This window comes from Rhamphochromis sp. 'chilingali', assembly GCF_963969265.1.
Source record: "Rhamphochromis sp. 'chilingali' genome assembly, chromosome: 14".
Taxonomy (NCBI): Eukaryota; Metazoa; Chordata; class Actinopteri; order Cichliformes; family Cichlidae; genus Rhamphochromis; species Rhamphochromis sp. 'chilingali'.
Genome location: NC_137941.1, coordinates 13,696,783 through 13,715,184, shown reverse-complemented (window position 1 = coordinate 13,715,184; position 18,402 = coordinate 13,696,783). Strand labels below are relative to the sequence as shown.

Genomic DNA, 18,402 nt, shown 5'->3' with positions numbered 1-18,402 from the left:
AGCAAACATGAAAATAATCATACTAAAGGGTTTAAACAGACATGAAAATCAAACTCATCATTGCACTTCATAATGTGACTGATTTCTTACAGGTGTGTTTGTTAGAGGATACAGAGACTGTACACCTCCTGATGCAGAGCCTCAACATAGAGTCCGGTCAGCTTTGTCACACTTTCTTGCCCAGCCTAGAGGTCATAATTGAGGGTCTGGTGATGAACACAACATCTCTGGTTGATATCTTCTATCAAACTGTAATTGGGGACCCCAGGAGCTACAATGTCCACACAGACTGGTACAAAGATGTCATCATACTTCTAAGTTTTTATTTCAACGGTTTTCCTAGCAGAGAGTAGCACTTTCTTCAAAGAAAGCTGCTTTTGCAATTGACTAGTGGTTTATCTACCATTTAATTTCCAAAATACGTTGTATCACTGAATTGTCCAAGCTCTGTTTGGATAGTATTGAGGTCTGGAAAATTACATTTATATATATATATTTGTATATTTTCATTTATTGCTCAAATTGGGTTTGTCTGTTTTCTGTTTGTGATAACAGGTCTAGTGTGCTGAGCCAAAATCTGGGCTTTAACATCAGCAGCGTGAGCTCTCTCAACATTAACGGCACTTCCTCAAGTGAGATATTTCTTTATGTTGCAATAGTTTAAGAATTTTGCACCTTAAAATTTTTTATATGGAAGAAGGAAAGTTTCTAAGTAAAATTATATATACATTTTGTCCTAAATTAGGCGTATTGTGACCGAGAAGTATATTTCGAACTGTCAGAATTAAAAATGTAAACTTTTAGTCATGTATTATTATTTGTTTCTTCCTTGTTGTAGATATTAAACAAAATACTAATTTTAGCTCACCCTTCGCTCATTTCCATCTGATGCCACCACTTTGTCTTTCCGTTGACCAATTTTTCCACTGTTCGTATTTGTTGCTCGTGTAAACATCAAACCCACCATCTCACTGAGTGTGACTGGCTTGAAACCAGGTCTATATTTTTAAACATGTTTTTTTCAAAATATTTAAAAACATCTACGAGGAATTGTGAGGCTCCTGCATTGATTAGACAGTGCCTGTGTTCCTCTGGATGTAGAGTCGGTTGTCTGCCAGTCAGAAATAGTTGGAGTTCAACCCCTGGCTTCCCCAGTCTGTCAAAGGGTCTTTGGGCAAGATCCTCAAGCTGCATATTTCTCAAATTGCATGTGATTGTTAGTAAAATGGGCTTAAAGACATTCAATAAAATCACCATATAAATGTGTGCGTGACATTCTGGGCCTTTGAGTATTTTAGATTCATTGTTTATAGATAAGCATATTTTAGAGGCAAATCAAATAATGTAAAATAAATTTTAATGAACAATTTGTAACTTTCAAAATCTATTTGTAATTTTAACTCTTAGAAAAATATACAGAAACAGAAGGAATCAACTGGCAATAATTGATCTGTTTTCACTTGACATTTTTTCACAGGAGTGATGACATTTGGTGAGATTCTGAAGAATAAAACAGCTTTTGTTCTGGACGTGCAGCAGTACATGGATTTGGATCCAGCAACTCTTGACCTCCTAATGAACAGCACGCTCTCAAACAACAATCTAGTGGTAAGCAAAGACAGCTTGTGTCACTGTTCAGTAAATTTGAATACACACAACATTGAGTCTATAAAAAAATCCAGAGTCGGTAAGACTGCTTCAAAATACCACAGCTTTAATATAGCTTTGCTTTTTAATTATTTTATACAGTACATTTACAACAAAGCTTAAAAACAGGTTGTATCTTTAATGTTGTAGGGAACATTGCAAGCCTAATGAAAATTACTCAGTGACTGGTCACTGTATTTAGAAGGTTTCTCTCAAGCAGACGTACAGCAGAGCAGAATAAAAGGCTGCTTTCTTAATGTCTTTGACTGTGTAATGCAGATTATGTAAAAAAAAAAAACTACAAAGAAATCACTTAAATGGAGTTTAGCCAGCAGGAGGCAAAACATGCCTGTCTGCGCATACATAGGTGAGTAAACTGACAAAATAGACTACTAAGTGGCTGCCAGTGACATTTGTGACTTGCTCATCCTTTGAATTGGAGCAAACTCATTTCCATGATTGTGAACATCTTTAGTGCGGTTTAAGCATCTTTCAGGCTTTCACCTTCACGAAGCCTCATAGTATTTTTTCTCTATACAAAACTAATGTTAATAAGTATGCTAGACAGTGTCTTTTTTATTCATTTATTTTTACTAAATGGGACAGAACTCACACCCACTATGTTTCCAAATGCCTCACCAGTACAGGGATTTGAAAGTCGGCTGCCCACAGAGACCTCAGTTAAACAGTGTGGAAATGCAAATTTGTTATTGATGATATATATATGCTATAAGGCCTGTATTTTTGTGCATGACATGCCTCCTTCCTTCTGCTCCCCTGTTGGTCATATAGGCTGGTTCTTTAACTCTCTTCATGTTTTTTGGAACAGATCCTGTCCTGGCTGGTGAACCTGCGTCACTGCCCCTCCACACCACTCGCAAACATGGAAGAGGCTGATCTGATGAAGACCTTCTGCTCTCTGTCTGTTGAACAGTGGTACACATTGTCACTGCTGATGACTCGACATCTAAACGTTGAACAAGTGTTATACAAAGTAAGGCTTTAAGTCTATTGTTAATAATTGTTATGTAAATCAGAATCAGAATCAGAATCAGAATACTTTATTGATCCCTGGGGGAAATTATTTTTTGTTACAGTGCTCCATTTTAAACCAACATTAAGACAAGACAGACAATACGCTAACTAAGAATAGTACAATATATACATATATATATACATACATACATACATAAGTCACTTATAAATAAATATTTGGAAAAGAAACATGTGTAGTTGTAGCAGCAAACAGTGTGTTAAGTGGATGCGTTGTACAGGGAGATGGCCACAGGCAGGAATGATTTCCTGTGTCGTTCAGTGGTGCTTTTCGGTAATCTCAGTCTCTCACTGAACGAGCTCCTGTGACTGACCAACATGTCATGGAGTGGGTGGGAGGTGTTATCCAACATTGTCTTTATCTTGGACAGCATCCGCCTCTCCGACACCACCTTGAGGGAGTCCAGCTCCATCCCCACAACATTGCTGGCCTTACGGATCAGTTTATTAAGTCTGTTGGCATCTGCGACCCTCAGCCTGCTCCCCCAGCATGCAACAGCATAGAGGGGGAGCAGGCTGAGGGTCGCAAAAAACCACAAACCCACACAGGGACACACAGACACGGATACACACACAAAAAAATGTGGGCGTTCTGTCACGGCACATAAATGTGTCTTCAACAAAGAAATTGTTTTTGTTGGGCAGTCACAAAACACGTTTTTCCAGGGTGTGTTTGTTTGAGCAACGTGAGCCAGAAAAAAGGCCTTTGTACAAGAAAATGTTTGTTTACTAGACAAACCCTTTTTCCCCAATACACACCCATGGCAGAAAACTCATACAAGGCTCAACAAAGTGTAGGCCAGTAAAGGTTAAATGCAGCATTTTATCTGTTTGACCATGAAAGCTCATTTTAGTTACTTACAAAATTTGTTTTATTTCATGATATCTAATTTTTGATTGTGTCTTTTACTCCTGATATAAAACTTGTTAAAGATGCACAACCTCGGCTTACATGAAACTTTCCCCTGTGGGTTTTGGTGACACGATAGTAGCCAATCACCGAAATGAGTTATTTGTTGGGTGTTATACTGTAGTGGTAGACCGATGTTTTCAAAACCCTGTAAATTATTAAAGACAAGAGAGGCAAAAAAGTGTAACAGTGATTAAAGTGTGTTTAAATGTTTTTTTTCTTTCAGATGGTTTTGTCTGACGACATACAGGCCGTGGTGGGAATCATGGTTTGGGTGACTGAGGCTATAACAGACATGATGGACAAGATGCTTCCTGCCATTAACCAACTGCAAATCTACCTGAACAACATCAAAAACCTCAACCTGACAGCCAACAACCATTTTAGCCAAGTGAGTTCTTTTAACTGCTCCACCTTTACTGCTCTTTATCAATAATATATTCATGTTTGTGAGATCACTCAAACTTACACCTAGCCCAAGCAAACAATGTGAATGATTCAGTTCTCTGCTGCATTCACAGTACTGAATCAGATAGTAAGTAACAGCATCATGGTTTGTTTTTTAGCCACATCCAGTGAGGGAGCGGAGGTCCACCACTTCCAGCGCAGGATCATTCGTTACCCTTTCTCGAGCGCTGTGCAGCCATGGCATCAAGGTTCTTTTTGGAATCTCCAAGCTGCCCCTCGTCTCAGATTCGGACCCTTCCTTTACCAACAACCCACAGAGGGAGGAGATGATTGAGAGGTTCAAGATACCACGGAATGCCAGTATGTTCTGAAGGGAATAGATTTTAAAATGGAACTCTGTCACCTCTGCATTCATGTGTGAATCAAGAGCAAATGCTCTTGATTCACACAGTTCCATTACAATTTTTTTTTTTTTTAAGTTTAAAACAAGGATATCTCGCTAAAGTGCACAATTTCAGTAACTGTGATACTTTTCAACAAGTGGAGAGCAATTCTAGCCAGTTGTTGAAAAGCTGTTATAAAATTTGGAGCTCCTGTGACTTTGCATGTCGGGCAAAAAAAGCCTCCTCCACTTTAGAATGCTGTATATTTGATCTGCTCCTCTTTTGTGTCTTTGTGTAGCTCCCTTCTGTATGAACATGTACCTGGACATGGTCAACACCACAGGAGGAGCTATTGCCTGGGCCTTCCTCAAGCCAATGCTGATGGGACAAATCCTGTACACACCCGATACACCCAGCACACGAGCCATAATAGAGAAGGTATATAATATAAAAGAACAAATGCATCTAAAGTCAGCTCTTGTGCTCCATGCACACAACAATAGACTGACGGATTGAGTTTAGTGGGAACCTTGCTGACTGACAGTATTGTGCTGCTTTGCTGTTTAAACTAATTATGTACTCACCTGCCAGCAGCTGCGAGATCATGGCTGGCCCTGTGTATAGTCATCTCCACTTTCTTTTCTGATCCGTTGTCCTTGTTTTTCACTTCAAACATTTTAACTGGGGATTAGCGACTCCGTGACCTTCACGAAGTTTATGTTCTAATCCTTCAAAATCCCTCATCTGAGGCCTTTTTTTTAACTAGAGTTATTATCACTGCTATTTCTAGATATTTTTTTATTTAGTTGATTTTAATTTTTTAATATTCATTCACCCCCAGTTGCATGTAGCAAACAAGAAATATTTAAATTTGACAAGATACACACTTATTTGTAGGCATCGCCATCTCCAGCTGTAGTTCTGTTTTGAGCGAGTTTGACTTTGTTTTTTTGTACACTGCTACCTTCACAGCTTCATACACATAACCAACTATTTTACATGTTCTTGTCTGTCCTATCACTGCTCAGGCCAATGCCACCTTGCAAGATTTTGCAAATGCAAGGCAATATTCAGAAGACTGGATAAAATCCTCCAAGTACCTCGTTACGTCTGCGAACACACTCAAAAAGACTTTGCCAATGCTGGAGGTATGAAAACTCAAAAACGTCGTCCTTGTATCTGATTATTCTAGCTGGCTTGCTGTCATATGAAAATATAGAGATAAACTATGCAGTGGTCTTCAACGAGTTTCTGCAGCTGAATCTTGATTTCGTCTTTTCCACTCTCTCTACCTTCTGCAGAATTCCCTTGGCAATCCCTTTGTGAAGAACTTCATTCAGATGCAGACAGGCATCAATGTAGACAGAATGCAGGAGACACTCAGCAGCTTCTGTAAGTGAGCATTTGAAGGTCTTACTTTTGTAAGCTGCATATACCACGTTTACCTTTACATTCCCATCTCGCTTATTACTGGTAAAATATCCACACTTCCATAGAAGAGGTGAAAGATGAGACTTTACAGGAAGCATTCGATTTATTTCTGCGTGGATTTCTTAAGCTGTTTCTTCTTGAGTCACTCATTTTTTCCCAGGTGTGACATTCACATACATGTACACTTAATTTGATCACTTGTATTGTCAGACTGTGTCTTTTTGAGTTACCATATAATAAGGCAGAGCATTGCCTGGAAGAGGCAAATAGTTGCTTCTGTTGGCTGGCATAAAAATTTTATTAATGTTAGTGCATTGTTACAGCCAATGTGTTATAACCCACCACTTTGATAATTACATGGTACGAATAAATTATTCCACCTTTATTATCAAATGTACTCCACAATTACCACATTATTTCTGAGCTGCGATGTAAAGTGGTGCACTCTATTGCCATCAAAGATAAAACTGCACCTGGAGTTTTAATCCTGTCACTAAACTTCTAAATCTCATTCTTTTCAAAGCTAACATGACGCTGATGCTGGAGACGAACAAAGAGATAGTGGATCACATCAACACCTTATCCACCTTGATGGTTGACATCTCTTCCTGTATCAAGTTTGACCGATACCGTGGCTTTGACTCTGCCGACGAGCTCAACAGTGCAGCGCAGGAACTTGCCAAAAACCGTGATCTCTATGCAAGTGAGTAAAAATGAGTTGAATCTCTGTGTGAAAGGATGAGATCTACCAGACTATGTCACGTGTATCTAGGACCAGCAGTGGTTTCTAATCTGCTTGAGTGAAAGTTAATTTCAGTTGATCTAAAATTCCTTAACAGATGAAATTATGTGTATGAGAACACAACTGACCTAGAACAGTGTAATGCTGTAGAAAAGAACTGTGATATCACCTTAATAATAGGGGAAATTCCAATGAGTCACCCATTAGGCTCAGAATACCAAATGACTACAGCTCACTTTTACAGCCACTCAGGTTGTTATTGTGCCTTTCACGGCCTTTTCTCAAATAGTTTCTGGGTTAGACACTAGTGCTTTCTCTAAAGGCTGTTGATAATGTATTAAGATGAGATAGATACAAGGGATGTGACCCTGCAACTTTGTATTTAGGGTAATGAATTACGAAGTTAGTTGGGTAACCTAACAGTGAGGTTGTACAATCTGCCCTTCAGGTGTGATCTTCAAGCTTCCCAAAGATGCAGACTCATCCAGAAACAAGCGTGAGGCCACAACCTCTCTGCCTCCTGAAGTCAGCTACACTATCCGCATGCATATGGACAATGTAATGCGGACTGACAGAGCCCGGAACCCGTTTTTTGTCAAGGAGCCGTACATCTCAGCCAGAAACACAATGCGCTACAACCGGGGATTCATCTACCTACAGGAGAGCATTGACCGAGCTATCATTGAGACACAGACGGGACAGAAAGCCAAAGAGACAGCCGTGCAGCTGCAGCCATTCCCATATCCGTGCTATCACCGGGATGAGTGAGTTCCATAAATCATGCATTAATTTTCACATAAAATTTGGTAGATAGATATATGTATGTATCTAGTCCAAAGTTTTTTTGGCATCAATATGCCACATTTTGTCCAATAGATCATGCTCAAACCTAATATGTATGCTTGCACTTGCCTTCAAGTGTGACATAAGATACTCCTGATATCTCTTACAAGAAGAATGAGCAGGCCACAAACTCAGCTGGCTGCCTTGTGACCAGCTATAAGATGTAGTGATCGTTGCTTTTCCCTCATTCTGATTTATTACTCAGTTGCACAATTTCTGATATGATAGCTGTGAAATATGGATATTAAATCTGTACAATGGCAAGTACTAAAAGCCTGTCTATGAGGCTCCAGATATGACTGTCAATAAAATAAAAATACAGTAGAAAGGCATTTATTTGTGTAAATAATACAAGGATCGGAAGATTCCTGGCAGAATCTGCAAACTACCCCAGTGTTGCTCTTCCGCTATCTGTCAAGTCAGTGACTGAATGATAGGCGTTTTCTTCTGCTGCTGCTGACAATGATTGGACGTTTTCAAGGAATTTGATTGACAATTGCCATCTCTGTATTCCCCAGGTACCTGGAGGCCATCTCTTTTGTCTTCCCTATCATGCTGATGGTAGCCTGGGTGTTGTTTATTGCTGATTTCGTGAAGAAACTTGTGCATGAGAGAGAACTGAGGCTGCATGAGGTAATGTTGTTTTTTTCCCTGAAAGAAAAAAGTTTGCTTTTCTTTCCAAAAAGTAATTAGTCACCCACAGTCATTTGTAAATACAAATTATTTCTGGTAAACAGACAGCGTGATAAGTTAAAAAGAAAAATGTAATTTTATTGTCTTAGTCATGTAGTTCCTTATTTTGTTTTTTCACTTTCAAAAATTCCATTCCATATTTATTGACAGGCACCACTGGCAAAACAGGCACAGGATGTGTTTTGACAGTTTCATAAGTTTTTTTCTCTTCATGTTTTTCTCACAGTACATGAAAATGATGGGAGTCAACACACTCAGTCACTTCTTTGCCTGGTTCGTGGAGTGTTTTATCTACCTGCTGGTGACTATCATCATCATGACACTGGTGCTGAAGCACGGCAAAATCCTGCCCAACAGTAACGGTTTCCTCATTTTCCTGTACCTGTGTGACTATGGCTTGAGCATCTTAGCTTTCAGTTATCTTGTCAGCTCCTTCTTTGACAAAACCTACATCGCCGGCCTGAGTGGCAGCCTGCTTTACATCCTCTGCTTCTTCCCCTTCATCATCGTCACCGCACTGGAGGGCAGTCTAACGCTCATCCAGAAGACTGCCTTGGTAAGGCTCCTGTGAACCTCATTTGTCATCATTAAAGAATATGAAACTCATTTGTATACCGTGTAATAATTTAAATACCAAGTAATGTAATTTGGTTTGGAAAGATAAATAATGTAGAAGAAGATATAGTGACAGTTAGTTTCATTTGAAAATGTTGTTTATTCTATCCATTTTAGAACACGTGTTTTTTTTGTTTTTACAAAATGAATGATTTTTTGTTTGGATTGTCTCAAAAAAGTCACCCCCAATATGGAGCTATCTGCATAAACAGACACACACACATATATATATGCATATATACGTGTGTGTGTGTGTGTGTATATATATTTTTGCTGCTCCTTTTTCTTGCTTGTCGTTTTGCATCCTGTCTGATTTCCCTCTGTCTTTTTGACAGGGATTGTTTTCCCCGACCTGTTTCAGTTACGCCAGTCAGTACATGTCTCGCTACGAGGCCCAAGGAGAAGGTACAAGCATGTAGACATCTGACTACCATCAAGATCTCTTTGATATGTGAGCTAAGTGAATCAGTGAAAGGCAGCATAAAACTTTCATTATGTTAACCTCTTTAGGAATTCAATGGAGCAACTCATACTCCTCGCCCATTGCTGGAGACACAGCCTCGTTCGGTTGGCTGTGCTGGCTGATGCTCTTCGACTCTATCCTCTACTTCACCATTGGGGCTTACATTCGCACAGTGTTTCCAGGTAAATTGGGGCACAAAAAAAACAAAAGAACAAATTTATTACATCTTTCACTCAGCTATTGATGCTGATGTCCTGTGGCCATTTTAGTACATCAGACATAGTTTGTCAAGCCGATCATTATTATTTATTTATGTTTTAGAGTTTTTGTTTGCTAGTCTTTTTTGTCAGGTCAGCTGATATACACACTAAAATACAAGTGTAGTCTGTCAATCATAAAAGTGATGAGAAAAGTGGAAGATTGTTGGGTTTTCTCTGAATCTATTATTGTACGATCTACCGTACAATATAAAGCGCCTTGAGGCGACTGTTGTTGTGATTTGGCGCTATACAAATAAAATTGAATTAAATTGAAGAGTGCATTCTTCTTCATGGCCAGCAGGGGGCTGGTTGCATAGACGTCTATGGGAAAACAGCTCTCTCCTCCCTTGATGCATGAGTTTGTGTTCTGGATTTAGCATGATGTTCATTTTGTAAATTGTGGCGTCCATCTGTTTCCTAGTGTTTGATAGGTTGCTTCTGTATGAGTTTCCCTGGCTTCCATAGTGGGATCCAAGCTTGCATGCTTGGTTTCAAAAAGATGGTGACAGCAAAAATTTTAAGCTCAAGCCTTAAAAAGATAGCACTGTGCAACCAATGGATAACAGTGGCTGTGTCCATCTTTTATATACATCCTATTCTTAAAGAAAGTAATAGAATTAGAATAACACAGGTTAGAATTCACTTATAGGCGAATGTGTAAGCGTTGCCTTAAAATATCAAGTGAAGTGTACACTAATCAGTTTCTAGTTGAAGAAAATGCAGGTTGGTTTAGTTTGGTTACTTTGTTTAGTAGTCCCAGCTGTAAATAGGTATGTAAATATAAATATATTGTGTATGTGAGATTTATTTGCAGTTATTTTACCCATTAGGAAAATATGGCATTCCTTCTCCGTGGTACTTCCCATTCAAACTCTCCTTCTGGGCTGACCTGTGCGGTGTTCGACCACAGAAGAATACGGCCAAAGGACTTCTCTTCACAAACATCATGCAGAATGACCAGCTTGCCTTCTCCAATGACAAGGGAAAAGGTGCGTCAAATTATAATGTGGCACACACAGGAACAAGGAATTCTTGTCTGCTGTTAGTTTAATTTACAGTTTGTCTTCTCTGTGTCTCTCACAGGAAAGAGCGCTCTTTCCACCAAGACTGGGGAATACTTCTCAGAGCTCCCAGTTGGCGTTGCTCTCCATGGTCTCACCAAGACCTATGGTGACCAAGTGGCTATTGAAAACCTTAATGTTTCTTTCTATGAGGGCCACGTCACCTCACTGCTCGGTCACAATGGAGCTGGAAAGACTACCACCATGTAAGTGGGGCAGTTTTTTTTCCTTTCCTTTTTAAATACCAGTATGCATTTGACCACCTTGTATACACCCTCCGTGGCAGCAAAATGATCCAATTTAAAATGAGATTTTGTGCATCCCTTTAATCATTCCAAGGCTCGGATGCTGACAGGGAGATTGTTTTGTCCAAATCTGGCACAGCAACTGTGGTAGCGATTCGCCTGACGGGTCTTCATCAACTAGAGCACTTACATTTACATTTTAAATGCGACTCATTTTGCTGACGCTCTTATCAAGGGCAACATACAAGGAGTGCAGTGGCAGAATGAGATTTAACACCACTGAAAAAACCAAAAACCAAGAAGGGATTTTATGCCCTATGATATTTTTGAGAACAATAAGTCATCATTTAAGAAGAAACTGCCTGGGAGAAAATACGAAAACTAGCAGATAGGACAAAAGGAAAAGGCATTTTCAGCTTTTCAAGTGCCACCTAGTATATGAAAAGTCTTTTGAGCATGTTCTGTCATTTATAACTTGATCTGAGTAATAAAAATCGAATTTGTTTATTCATTATTGTGAATTTTGTTAACAAATGCATGTATTCTTTGTGTAGGTCTCTCCTTACTGGGCTTTTTGCCCCGTCTTCGGGAACCATAGAGGTTTACGGCAGAGACATGCAGACAAACATTGAGAACGTTCGCAGGGAGCTAGGAGTCTGCATGCAGTATGACGTCCTGTTTGATCACATGACCACCAAGGAGCACCTGCTGCTGTATGGACAGATCAAGGCCCCACACTGGTCAGACAGAGAACTGCATGAACAAGTCCGCACGTGAGTGACCAGAGCAGGAAGCTTGATATGCTCAGTGTATAAAAGGACGCTCTGTTTTAAGGATGATACCTTGGTGATATATTTTACCTGTTACAAGGATTCTCTTTGCAAGCTGTTTTATATGTACATCATTAAACTCCGTCCTTTGCTCAGTTAAAGGCATGGCCCTCAAATAAAAAGAAAATATGTGCAGAGGTTACGAGACTTTCATAAGAAATAATTGCCAGTGCTTCACACGAGTGAAAGGTTATACAGGGGTAATTTGAAAATCAGTAATGGCTATATAGTGTATTTCCAAGTCTGCAGTAAAAAAAAAAAAAATTGCATCCCTGTTGTCGTTGAATTGCGCTCTTATTTTAGTGTTTTAGAGCTGTCAAATATACCATGTGCATCTGCAGGAAAACATGAGCAGAATACCATAAAACTCTGAGTTTTAAGTCGCTTCATGTGACTTTTTCTAGATGGTCTTATATGAGCAGAATAGTAGTGAATTTAAAGGCAAGAACAGTTTCTCTCTCCTGGTTTCAGGAAATCTGAAACCCCTGCTGAGTAACTGATAGAAGTGATTGAACTACAACCCACAAACTGGGTTGTAATGCATTGAAAAAAAAAAGTTAGAATGTGCTCCATCCTAAATGCTTTTCATCGACTTTGCTCCCAGGATCCTAGAGGACACGGGGATGTATGCTCACAGACACAAGCGGGTGGGCACCCTATCAGGCGGCATGAAGCGCAAGCTGTCAATCTCCATCGCCTTAATAGGGGGCTCTCGCGTGGTGGTTCTGGATGAACCCACTACAGGAGTCGATCCCTGCTCCAGGCGCAACATCTGGGACATTGTAATCCAGCACAAGAAAAGTAAGTCTGACAGGCACACTCAAACACTGAACGCTGAAATAACATCCCCATGAAGATTTTTTTATCACAGGAAATCTGAGACCTGCACATATGCAGTCTCGGTTGGCCAACTCTAACTTGACATGTCTGTATAAATCGCTGGTTTTTGTAGTTTTATTAATGCGCATCCTCATTTCTCCTTCCTGGATGGTGACAAACGGCAGGTGCAGTGAAAATATCTCACTTGTCTGAGTTACACTGACTCAGTTTGTTTTTGAATACAATTTAAGAACTGGTTGATTGCTTTTAAAGCCCTTTAACACCCACCTGTGTACCCTTAAATAACTCATATACTAAATTGTGTGTGTGTGTGTGTATGTATATATATATATATATATATATATATATATATATATATATATATATATTTATTTATTTATTTATTTATTTATTTTTTCTTTTCTTTTTTTTAAATCTGTTGTATTTGTCTATCCTAGTCTTTGAGGGAAACACCAGAAAGCCATACTCGTTTGAAGCACATTGTAGCTCTATTTTCTAACACAGTACGTATGTGTGTAGCTCATACCTTTTTAAAACTACCCTTAAAGTCCAATGTAAAATCTCTGTAGTACATAAAAAAATAATTGCACTGCATTTGTGCATTGTTAGTATTAAAAATGTACAGACAACCGAAAGTCTCACACTAGGGTTTTTCCTCTGAACACGCACCCTCCTATCTGTTTTCTAAGAAACACGGTGGGCAACAAGCTGTGAACCTGCAGGTTGCAGCTCACTGCAGGACTTTTCTCTGCTTTGTTTTGTGAATGGACTTTAGCGAAGCATAATTTTAATATAAATGAGGAGGTATTTTTAGGCTCTCTTAGCAGATGTTTCTGGAAAATATCATGTAATTGGCGTCATCTCAGACGTTTGGGAGATTTTAGTGCCAGAAAAATCTGTTTCAAAATAAATCTTCCACATCTCTTGCTGTTTCTGTGCCCATTTCTATGATGTGTTTGCATGATAGAGCTTGCGTTTGGATTTGTCTTTGCAATATTTGCTTTTTAGCTTGTTTATTTGGAGTTGCTGAAGCCATAAAAGTAAGACAAAGCTTTACAGACTAGCTTAGTTGGTAAATATAATCTTACAGATTCTGTTTCGTAATTTTCACCTCCATTTTACATTTGTGTAAGATTTACCTGTTAAAGAAGAGTGTAATATTGCATGTGTAATTTTTTTTTTATATGTGTGCCCTCTCAGACCGCACAATCATCATGTCCACCCACCACCTGGACGAAGCAGAAGTGCTGAGTGACCGCATCGCCTTCCTGGAGAATGGAGGATTAAAATGCTGTGGATCTCCATTCTACTTGAAAGAAAAGCTAGGCCAAGGCTACAAACTTACCCTCACCAAAAAGGTAATCATTTAATCGCCCTGTCAGTCGAAGCAATAAAGACTCATGCTTACAGCAGCTTTTTTCCACAACATGAAATTTTAATGAAAATCTACTTCCACTTATTTATTTTTTAGTGAAATATGCTTTTCCAGCAGACAACTGGTTCTAAAAATGAGAGAACAGCAGCTTTCCTCTGATGCATTTTACTCAGAATGTTTCTTAGCAGAGTGGCATCTTGCAAAGTAAATGGTCATCACAGGCGTAACATTTCACCAAAAGCTTTTATGAAGGAGCTGGACTGCTTGTGTAAAACCAAACCCAGGGTTTTATCTTTTCCCAGATGACATGTTGCGATAGGTCAATTTGTATCAGATATATTAAAAAAGGGCCACATGAACTATGTTAAGACACACAGAAATGATGCCTTCTCATAGATAAATAACGATCTGATTTTGTATATTTTGATCAAACCTGATGTTTCTGTCAGTATTCTGTACCTTAAGAAAAGTGTCCTCTACGATGATAGTCAGCCATTTCAGCAATCTAAAGCAGAAACCATCAGACAGTGTGAGGAAAAAAAGTGATTTTTTCCAAGTTTATCTCAGCTTTGCTTAGTCATATCACTTGTAACTTATGTAAAAAAAAACCTGAAAAGCAGGAACAGTGTGTTATATGTTAGATAGTGTAGTGTAGGTAAGTAAGATTTCACTTTCCTAATCTTTTCTACTTGCAGGTGCAAAACACAGAAAATAAACAGATTGACAGCGCTGAAGTTAAAGCCTTTGTCCAAGCCCATGTACCTGAAGCACAACTGAAAGAAGCCCAGGGCAATGATTTGGTCTACTCACTGCCACCCTTCAACTCATCCAACGCCTCCTCATACCGCTCTCTGCTTACTGCACTGGACTCCAACCTGGATGCTCTACAGTTGGGGGGTTATGGTATCTCTGACACCACACTAGAGGAGGTAAGCTCTCACACTGATGCCGAGGTACATTTAAACTTAATCATACTAACATATCTGCCAGCATATCATAAACCCTAAAAAAAATAGGGTTATCATATACAGATACTATATATGGTTTTTTATATATATTTGCAGGTGTTCCTCCAACTGACTCATGGACAGACAGAAGCTAAAGCTGAGGATGGCCTCCCATCTGTATCAGAGACGGTTTCCGACAATATATCCATCGACAGCTTGTCTTTAGACGACAGTGACAGCAGCACAAGCTTCAGCGACAGGATCAGTGAGTTCACTGTTTGTTTGTTTTTGTTGTTGTTGTTGGTTTGTTTGTTTTTGTTAACCAATTGCTGTCATCTTCTTTTTGTAAAAAAAAAAAAAGCCGCTAAACTGATACCTCTGACAAAAAACAACGAAACAAAAAAACACTGATAAAAAACAGTACATACTACAACGTCAAGACAAGGAAAATTAAATGACAGAAGTTTTATAGTCAAAAAAGTTAAATTCTGTTAATATTCAACAGTATCTTTAATCATACAGAAGAAAACAAGAGACTGAAAATACAAAGAGAATAGATGGTTGAACTTTATAATTAACATAACATTTATTCAGCATCACACACCTTTAGACCTCAGAGTTAACACTTGTCACTTCCAGCAGTCATGCATGTATTAAAGTGAAATAAGAGATTACTATAAAAGCTTTGGTTACACTTTAAATATAAACACCACCAGCTCCAACAAGACAAATTCTCACAAATTAACTGGATTGATTTCTTAAAGGTGGCCACATATGGAGCAATGCCTGTCAGAGTCTCTGCTTTTCAAAACATTGCGTTTTTACCCGAGCTCGTTATTTTAAATTTGACGTTTTCATAGACAACCTAAAATATTTTGCCAATACTCTGCTAAGCTTGTTCTACAACTTCTACAACTGGAGCAGTCTTCTTGATGGATTGCACTGTCATTTTTTGTGTCTGCATGGTAGCCTTTAGCTTTACTGTCTTTAAAAGACAACGAAGGCTTCATAAAAGTACTAAGATAGCAAGTGAATTTGCCCCAAAATCATTCTCTCCTCGCTCTGCTCTCCTTTTGTGTGTTTCAGACCTTACCAGTTCATCCACAGTGACCGGCATGGCTCTGGCCTGGCAGCAAATGTCAGCCATCCTGATCAAGAGATTCCACCACAGCCGCAGAGACTGGAAGGGCCTGATTTCCCAAATCCTGCTTCCTGTTCTGTTTGTAGTGTTTGCTATGAGCCTGGGGTCTATCAAAAGCGACGTGCAGCACTATCCTGAGCTACAGCTCAGCCCTGCGCTCTACAAGATCGGACCAAGCTACTCCTTCTTCAGGTCAGTACCTGCAGAAGTGAAAATACAGATAAACCATAAAAAGAGACAAAACAGAAGTTAATTAGGCAAATAAGTGTGCTTCTATGTAACATGTTTGAAATATTTGAGAATATCTCAGGAAGTTAGTTTTTGAGTTAGCAACAAATAAACACAGAAGAGTGAAAATTCTACTGGAAAAGAGGAAAGTAGTTTTATGATTTGCCAAAGTAGCAATATAAAACAAGCCCACACTTTTGGACATTGTATCTGGGGAACCATATAAATCACATAAGCCACAGGGCTACAGACAACTATCATCATAACAGATGTTGGTAATCACTTCCTGAACTGAATGGTTGATACACCACCTTACTCGACGGGTTCACTGGGGTCTGCATCATTTGCAGGAGGCATGCCACACTTGTTATAAAAGGATTTTGATTTGATTCTGTAGTTTGTTGAAGGGCATGTGGACCTTAAAATGCGAGAGCACAAGAGACTATGTGAGGGTAAGAGATGTTTGCGATGAAGACGGCTACAATGTGAGATCAAAGGAAGAGAGATTAGGAGTGTCAGGAGATTGCAAGATGTCTTCATCCTCCCGATCTGCTGTTGTTTGATCAAGGAGATATGTAGCAAGAGAGAAAATGCTGAGGTGCCAAACTGTATCAGAGACCGTATGGACGCTCCTCCCAGTCCTCTTTAGTTTGCTATACAAAAGGGATTGAAAATGATAATTAATTATTCATCTCAGAAACAGTGTTTTTTTCGCAGTGCAGAAGAAGGTTATAGGTAGTTTAGGGTCAGAGATGCTTCAGCGTTTCAACATTTTTGGAACTTTCCCGGAACACTGTGTTTTCTTAGTTTTTTCTAAGAGTGATGCAAATGTAATATGATTTTTATTTATGAGGCTACTTGTGTGCGTTTTAAGGCAAGGAATGGTAAATAAAACAAATCTACTTAAATTTAAAGTGACAAGTCAAATGTCCTCATTCTTTCTCTAGTTGCTCAGAGAAGCCATTCTAATGGTTACATTAGTAACCATTAGTTAAATGCTGTTGATCCTTAGCCCTCAAATCATCACATAAATTAGGTAAAATCTGGCTGGCTGGCTATCAGTTTTAGCAGTCTGCTTAGTGGATGCTCATGAAATAAACCTTTGTGTCTGTTATATCCTCTTATTGTAACATATCTGACGTTCCCGAGTCAAGGCTAACACTTTTCTGATTCTACAGCAACCAGAATCCCAACTCACAGCGTCTGGCAGACACCATGATGTCATTCCCTGGGATGGACACCACCTGTCTTGACAAGCCTGATAACCTGTAAGTAATTATACTACTAATGACATCTTTTTTGTTTGTTTTTATCAGTGACATGCTGATTCCTGTACTTGCTTTCTCTATGTATTTAAGCCTTTGTCAAATGTACAGCGTTTTTATATTTCACTTCATCCAAGTCTCTTTCCATCTTTATTTTACAAGGCTTTCCTCTCTGCAATTCCTGTCGCTGTCTCTGGTCTCTCTCCTGTCCCTCCACTCTTAATTTCTCTGCTGCTCTGCTCAGTGCATGTGGCTGAAAGCCTGCAGCAGGACTCTGCGATGTGAGAGCATCATCTGTATTCCGTAAACACCCCGTGTTTATAGGGAAGATTTTCCCCTTGCAGGCACTCAAATCAATGTTGGCACTCATGAACCAGACCTCAGAGGCATTTTAAAATTCTCAGGAAAATAAAAAAAGAGAGTGAGAGAAAGAGAAGGGACAGAGAGAGCGAGAGAGAGAGAGACCCTGTCATGGAAAAAGAGGCTGCATGTCTGCTCATCATGTCCAGTAATTACAGCAGGACAATGACTGATTACTGTATTTACATTTTTTTTTTTTACATACCGGTATATAGAAAATATATTGCATCATCCTCTGATTATGATCATTGTTACTTGTGTGTGTTAGAAATCTAAAGTAACAGGTGTGTATGCAAATAATATTGCTGCAACCTGTTTTTGATCTGCACAGAGCGTCCCTGAAAGCATTTGGCAGAGAGCAAAATGCGTGGGAGTTGAACATCAGCCCACACAAACAGAAATTTCACACAATATGATATTACAGCACACATTAACAGCTTTGAAAACTGTTATCAAAGGAAAGATTTAGATCCTGATCTCACAAAAATCATGTAAGTCTACAGCTACTTCATAAACGGTTTTAGATTTTACAGTTTTCTTTCTTTTAGCGGGCCATCATATCTCCTCACTTTCAAAATATTTTCTGGGGTGTGTCTAGGGAGAGTGTTGTGGTATGTACCGCTCACTGCAAACTCACTTCATTTCACTTGGTGAAACTTTTT

At 39.1% G+C, this 18,402-nt stretch overlaps 1 protein-coding gene across 3 annotated transcripts in view; it reads left to right on the top strand.

Annotated features, from left to right (window-relative positions):
- abca12 (ATP-binding cassette, sub-family A (ABC1), member 12) overlaps positions 1–18,402 on the top strand; it is a 62,044-nt gene that overhangs the window by 26,429 nt on the left and 17,213 nt on the right. For all 3 annotated transcript variants that reach the window (XM_080903714.1, XM_080903715.1, XM_080903713.1), the window contains exons 30-53: positions 93–292; positions 556–632; positions 1,478–1,608; positions 2,477–2,641; positions 3,837–4,001; positions 4,177–4,378; positions 4,700–4,839; positions 5,430–5,549; positions 5,703–5,793; positions 6,356–6,535; positions 7,023–7,338; positions 7,936–8,050; positions 8,337–8,666; positions 9,061–9,130; positions 9,236–9,370; positions 10,279–10,437; positions 10,532–10,715; positions 11,309–11,527; positions 12,189–12,385; positions 13,625–13,782; positions 14,495–14,728; positions 14,864–15,011; positions 15,833–16,079; positions 17,294–17,383. In XM_080903714.1, the coding sequence (XP_080759840.1) occupies positions 93–292; positions 556–632; positions 1,478–1,608; positions 2,477–2,641; positions 3,837–4,001; positions 4,177–4,378; positions 4,700–4,839; positions 5,430–5,549; positions 5,703–5,793; positions 6,356–6,535; positions 7,023–7,338; positions 7,936–8,050; positions 8,337–8,666; positions 9,061–9,130; positions 9,236–9,370; positions 10,279–10,437; positions 10,532–10,715; positions 11,309–11,527; positions 12,189–12,385; positions 13,625–13,782; positions 14,495–14,728; positions 14,864–15,011; positions 15,833–16,079; positions 17,294–17,383 (4,073 nt within the window). The remainder of the gene's footprint in view (positions 1–92; positions 293–555; positions 633–1,477; positions 1,609–2,476; positions 2,642–3,836; positions 4,002–4,176; positions 4,379–4,699; positions 4,840–5,429; positions 5,550–5,702; positions 5,794–6,355; positions 6,536–7,022; positions 7,339–7,935; positions 8,051–8,336; positions 8,667–9,060; positions 9,131–9,235; positions 9,371–10,278; positions 10,438–10,531; positions 10,716–11,308; positions 11,528–12,188; positions 12,386–13,624; positions 13,783–14,494; positions 14,729–14,863; positions 15,012–15,832; positions 16,080–17,293; positions 17,384–18,402) is intronic.